Source organism: Poecilia reticulata, unplaced genomic scaffold (assembly GCF_000633615.1).
Source record: "Poecilia reticulata strain Guanapo unplaced genomic scaffold, Guppy_female_1.0+MT scaffold_257, whole genome shotgun sequence".
NCBI classification, from domain to species: Eukaryota; Metazoa; Chordata; class Actinopteri; order Cyprinodontiformes; family Poeciliidae; genus Poecilia; species Poecilia reticulata.
Window position 1 is genome coordinate 60,464 of NW_007615041.1, and position 6,421 is coordinate 66,884.

At 52.3% G+C, this 6,421-nt stretch overlaps 1 protein-coding gene across 2 annotated transcripts; it reads left to right on the forward strand.

The window, feature by feature from the left end:
* The first annotated feature begins 6 nt into the window (after nt 1-6).
* On the forward strand, nt 7-4,774 carry LOC103460567 (uncharacterized). Of its 2 annotated transcripts, none has more exons than XM_017303396.1 (5): nt 7-1,680; nt 2,130-2,299; nt 2,833-3,114; nt 3,366-3,473; nt 3,580-4,774. In XM_017303396.1, exons 2-5 carry the CDS (start codon nt 2,213-2,215, stop codon nt 4,426-4,428), a joined length of 1,326 nt encoding a protein of 441 aa, XP_017158885.1. In that variant the 5' UTR covers nt 7-1,680; nt 2,130-2,212; the 3' UTR covers nt 4,429-4,774. The 2 variants fall into 2 exon arrangements, with proteins under 2 accessions (XP_017158885.1, XP_017158884.1); XM_017303395.1 differs by having other exon boundaries at nt 7-1,243.
* Nucleotides 4,775-6,421: the final 1,647 nt, after the last annotated feature.

A 6,421-nucleotide genomic window follows, 5' to 3' on the forward strand; every position in this document is an offset into this window, starting at 1 on the left:
TGCCTTCAGGACTTCCTGTTTGCCTGCAGGACGTCCTGTTTTTCAGGACTTCCTGTTTGCGGTGTAAACCCAACCTCACTTTCTGCTGCCTCGCCCGGTTAATCAACCAAAGAGACGTTTGGACCCAGCAGCACTGAGGGTCTGACCTTTCACCTCTGACCTGAGCTGCTCTTGGTTCTGGATGGGTCAGCCTTGTTCTGGCTCCTGCAGTCCAGAACTCAGTGTGGGTTGTACTCGGTTCTGATGGGCATGCAGACGTGTCCTCAGCTTCTTGTTAGGCACGGGTCAGAACCGCATCTAACCCGTCTTCAGGAGGTGACCCGGCCCACATCATGACACCAGCTTTACCAGAACCGGGCTGCAGCACCGACCCATCTGACCCAGCAAGATGTTCTGCTGACTCACGGAAAAACTTTGTACATTTCTGCTATTTGGACCAGAACCCGACCAGCCAGAACTAGGTCCAGCTGGATCGGTCCACAGAGAACGTCTCTGTGGGGTTTGATGATCGGATCTCTGGGCCGGCGGGTTCTGGTTCCGGCCTGAGGACAGAAATAGTTCGCCAACCGGCTCAGAGTGTCGCAGCAGTTTCCACTGCGGTCGGCGCTGCAGCTCAGCGTAGTGGAAACTTTGAGAGCCGGTTCCTGCTGCGGTCGCAGCCGGCCAGCGCTGCAGCGACGCAGACACCTCAGCTTTTATCTTGGCGGGACAAACTTCCTGTTTCTCAGCAGGAAACGCTGACATCAGCTGAGCCAGGAAGCTGTTGTCTTCAGTTAGTCCTGAGGATGGAACCGGACCTGAGAACGGAACCGGACCTGCAGCTGCAGAGTTTCCTCTAAGCACTAATTATAAAGTGTCCAGTTCTGATCCGGTTCAGTCAGAACCGGACAGAGCGGTTCTGGTCCTGGTTGTGGTTCTGATCTGGTTCTCAATGATCTTCCTCTGAACATTTGACTCAGCAGCTCAAAGCTTCAGGAAGTCACGCTTCTATTTTTAGCTGTTCGGATCTGAGCAGTTCTGGGCGGTTCTGTTTGGATCTGAGCGGTTCTGTTCAGATCTGAGCGGTTCTACCACAGGTCTGAGGTCAGAACAAACGTCTCCAGAAGCTGCTGCTCCACTTCCTGCAGCACCTGCAGTTTCCCTGAACAGGAACAGCTTCAGTTCATCTGAGACGAAGCTGCTGCCGCCGACCCAGAAGTCCGTCTGGCTCGTCCAGAACCAGAACCTGAGATGAGACAAGGAGGTACGCTGATCTGCAGCCTGTTCTGGACCCGCTGTCTGGGGTTCTGGACATGAGGAAGGACCGGGGTCCAAACCGAGTCTCACTTACTAGCTGAGCAGAACCGGGTCCAACTTAGTTGTTAGCTTGTTGTACCTATAGATCTACAGGCAAACGGATTCTAAAGCAGAAAATGGACGCCATCGCTCCTGGCTTCTGTTGGCCCAGTATAAACTCTCAATGGGAGAAAACCCTGATGCGGCACTGAAGGCAGATGAGAATCAAGAGGTCAGATACTGGTGCTGATGTCCAGATTAAACTGCTTCAGCTTCATGTTTTTCTCTGCCAAATTGAGTTTGTCAACCTGACAGCTCGGCATTGTTGATGCTTTTGTTGTTGACGCCTGTCAGAGTTCCTCAAGGCAGCCTTGGCTACTATCCAGTAGCTCTCCACATCGGCAGGTGAATATGTGTGAATGTGCTTTGGAGTCCTCTGGCCTTGATAAAGTTCTCTACAGCTACAGGCCGTTTACCACGTGTAGGTTAGTGATTTCAGATTAGAACTTTCACAGTTCACCGCCAGCTTTGGATCCACAAAGATGCGAAACTCTGTAGATTTCGTAGTGAGCTGGAAGTTGAGCTTTACGCCAGTTGACGAAGCTTTCTTTCACTTCTCACTAGTGGAGCATTTCTCCACAGAGATTTCTTCCTGCCAGACACGATCTTCCCTCTAATCGGAAAAATGGAATCAATAGTTATGGAATAAATAATCAATGCATGTAACCATCCGAAGGGCACCAAGTCGTTGTGTTTCGGAGGCCTGTGATTGGCCCCAGCACGGCGTCACATGCCTCAGATATTTCACTAATTAATCATCAAACTGAATTTATCAAACGCTTTGTGTGACACAGTGCGGGACTTCAAAGTATCTGTCCGGAGAACGGATGCGTCAGATCGATGCCGGCTGAAGGGGGACGGCGTCCTGAGAGCCGACATGGACGCACTGCACCTGATGGACAAGACGGGGGACATCCTGTACACCTGGCCGTACAGGTACCTGCGGCGCTTCGGACGGGACAAGGTAGCGCACACAACCACCACGAGTCTGACGTCGTCTTCAAAGCCAAGGGTGGGGTGGTAGGGTGGAGCGGGGCATGGAGCAGTGGTCTACTGTCTGGGTCTCTGCTGTCCTCAGGACAGACTGGGACACAATGGCTAGGTTCATCAGCAGGGGAAGCTAGGGCAGGTTTCAGATCAGAACCATTGACCCGATGTTTCTGTTAAAGCTGGTTCTTGGAGACCAATCTGTTGAGCTCCTCATGTCTTTAGGTAGATGGACACTGTCCTTTACCATCTCATCCATCTGTCCCATCCTGCCTGTTAATGGCGTTCAGATCCGCTGATGCTTCTCCTTCCAGTTTGATCTCTTGATGTTTAGATGTGAAGACCAACGGTGGACGCCTCTTGTCCTCTGTGGGTCCAGAATAATCGTCTTCAGAAAGATAACTGATTATTTGGTCATGATTCGACACTTGCAGGTTTTGTGAGGCGGTTCTAGTCCAGGACTGCTGACCTGCAGACAGAAACGCTAAACAACCATTTTGTTCCCTCCAGTCCACCTTCTCCTTCGAGGCGGGTCGCAGGTGTGACTCCGGCGAGGGAAGCTTCGAGTTCGACACCAAGCAGGGAAACCTGCTGTTCCAGGCCGTGGAGGCCGCCATCAACCTGCAGAAGATCTCCCTTCCCCACAGACAGACCTCCGGAGGGGGCCCAATGCCTGCAGAGACCGGCCCCAACCACCACAACCTCACCCTGCCAGCCCCACCCGCTAACCCCGCCCTGGGCCACAGCCGAACGCCGCCGCCACAGAAGCAGCCCCGTGTCCAGGTCCAACAGGTACAACCTGAGGCATTACTTAAGGAGAGACTTCAGAATAAAAGCAGGAACTTCAGAATAAAAGCTGGCATTTCTGAACAAAAGCACTGTTTATATAAAACAGGCAGTATTTATAATGTTGTGCAGTTTCACTTATTGATTAAAAAAGGTCGTTGAGTCTTGCTGGGAGTCTTGGCCGGGTTTCAGCGGGTCCGGGTGCTGACCCGCTGTAACCTGTTCCTGCAGGAGTCCAACCTTAGTTGTGTCTGCAGGGCGATGAAGGTGTGTACAGCATGGTGACGGAGCCTCAACACCTGCACAAGAGCCATAACAAAGACGCTGAGAGCTCCAACTCTTCACAGCAGCAGCGCCCCCAGCTGGTAGGATTCAGTACATCAGTTACAGACATGAAACATCTAAATGCCCCAGGAATATTGTTGATGTTTAAGAATGACCTTTGACCCGGCCGGTCCCTGCTGTCTTCAGGCCCGTCTGGAGCCGCCGGTGGATAAAATGCTGACCGGCGTGAAGAGTTTGACCCTGGACACCCGCGGCCTCCCCGTCCCCAGGAAGAGCCAGGTGAAGATGATCTCCAGCTGCCCGTTGCCCAACGCCAGCCCTGAATCGGGCAGCGGCCAGCTGCCTGGCCCCGCCTCCAGCCCCGCCCCCGGCGCCCGCCTCAGCCCCAAACTCGGCTCCAACCCCAACCTGGAGCAGACCTACTCCCAGATCAGCATGGCGGACGTCACTGTGCGCGCCACCAAGAAGGACAAGAAGGGCGGTGGCGCTGCGGCGACAGGTAGGGATGCGGACTACTCGCTGCCCTTCGACACCCTCGCCTCTAACATCATGTCCGACATCCTGGCGGCGGACCAGGGCGGTCCGGGTGCTGACCCGCTCTACGACAGCATCGACGAGCTGAAGATCCGGAACATCTTCCGGAGTGAAGCCAGGACAACAGACGGCACTTACAGGAAGGTGGACCACATCTACGACGAGCCTGAAGGCTGCGCGGCGGCCACAGGGCCGCCGGCCGCGCCCCACCCCTCGGTCTACGATGACCCAGAGGAGATGAGAGGAGATGCCTGGAGGATCATGGGTACCTCTGTCGACCCCAAAGGCCACGAGTATCCCTACAACCCCCGTGTGGACGACTACGCCGTGCCCAGGAGGCCCAAGAGGGCATTTGCTTCCCAGAAGAGCGTCGCTAGTGAAGAAGAGGAGGAGCAGAAACAGGAGGAGCCGCAGGAAGAGGACGTGGAGGGCGACGAACAGGAGGAGCTGGAGGAGAAACAGTTTTCACCGTATGACAACCTGGTCGTTAAAATGGCCTGAAGGAGGCAGAGCAGCTGTTTCATCCACCTATGGCCTGGCTGGATGGAGGAACTCCTGACTGAACGCTTTATTAAGCAGCTTCCATGTTGAAGGAGCTGCAGCTACCTGTAGCTCCATGGACCCATAGCTACCTGTAGCCCAGCAGAATGGAAACCATCTGAAAAACTGTAGCTTGAGGTAAAGATGAAGCCACTGCTGTGGTGTGACTGATAACCTCTGCAGCTAGCCAGCTATGCTAACGTAAATATTTCCAGAGTTGGTCTAATTTTGACCCGTTTCATTTTACGTGAGGTCTTCATGCTGTAGTTCGTTTTGATGTCATTAAACAAAACTGATGAAGCTTCAAGTCAGACATGTTGGATGTTTTTATCTCCTCAGTGAGATGTTAGCATGCTAACATTAGCTTTGTTAGCTACATCACTGCTAAGGTTCCCCCATGCTTCATGTGAAGAGTCAAAACCTGGATGGTTCTAGAGGTTTCTAGAGGACTCCAGAAGGTTCTTTACGGTTCTGGAGCTGGTTGGACCCTCTGCTTCCAGTCACTGGGTCCACCAGCAGAGGAACCTGCTGCGGTTCTGGACGCGTTTCTGCAGGTTTCTCTGTGAAGCCTCCATGCAGCAGCAGCCAGTGGTTCATCTCTGTCTGGGCGGTTCCAATCGGGTCTGAATGTTTCTCTTCTCGCCTCGGGCCGCTGATGCCGCTTCCTGTTAAAGTCGCAGCTCTCTGAGCGCCGTCACTCTCAGGTCAGAGGTCAGCTCTGGCTGATGCGGCCACGCAGCAAGTGACTTTAACTAGGCCCCAGGTTGGGTGAGAAGTGATGTTTTATCGTTTTATCTCTCGTAAAGCTGCTGAATATTTCAGGTCGTCCTCCTGTCCTGATCTGAACCATGAAAAAGTTTCTGCAGCTGCTGGGAATAAATAATCTAAAACATTCTCAAATTATAAACTAAAGGAGGAATTATGAAAGGTTTCCACAAATCACGACCACTTTAAATGACGTCTAAACTTAAAATCAGTGAAAACAGGCTGAAGTTTTCTGATCGATCTTTTGTCATGGTGTGCAGTGAGCGGCCTCCACCAGCAGGGGGCAGCAGAAGCTAGCAGCTGTTGGTCTGAGCTTCTTCCTAAAGTCTGAATAAATATCAGAACCAGGCAGTTTGGCTCAGGAAATGGGAATAATCTGGTTCCTTCTGCTTCCACATCTGGACTTCGCCAGCTTTCTTCAGGAAAGGCTGCAGCATCTGGAGCGGCCATGATGCGTTTCTAAAACAGTTCCTCTGCATCAGGGCCGGCCCAAACCTCCATGGGGCCCTGAGCAGCGTCTGGTTTTGGGGCCCTCTATTCCTGCTAATAATGTGGATTTCTGCAGTCACCAGTCAGACGATCAGATCCCCCACACACCGGATACAGGATAGATTTATCAACCAGCTGATTTATCGGCCGATACTTCCATGTGAAGCCGATTTCTCCACCTTTTAAAAACCAGATGCTGTCCTCTTCTGCTGCAGTGAGAGGCTTGCCTGACCAGCTCATCAGCTCATGTCTGCACATTTGCGGTTAACAATAGCCAATCCACTGATGCGCAAGTGGGTCCTTTTGGACCCGGTCAGGTCAGGTCATCTTTTTGCAACATCTTTGTGATGAAAAGTTTTCATCACTTCATATTCCAGGTATTCCTCAAGAAGCATGTTACTGATATCATGCAATTCACATTTTTTATTTACCTTTTATACATTTTAAGAAATAGCCCAGGACATGCTGACGATGTTTCTCAGCTGGTCTGGGAACGGCAGGGGTTCAAGGCCAGCTGGAACAAGAGGCTGGGTAGAGCGAACTCTGAGCCTCCTGATGACCCCACGACCCGACCCCGGATAAACGGATGGATGGATGGATGGATGGATCACACACAAACACTCACATGCGTGATACACACAGCATAATAGAGACAGTAATGTTAGCTAGCTTGGTTAGCTAGCTAGCTAGTTTCAGGAAA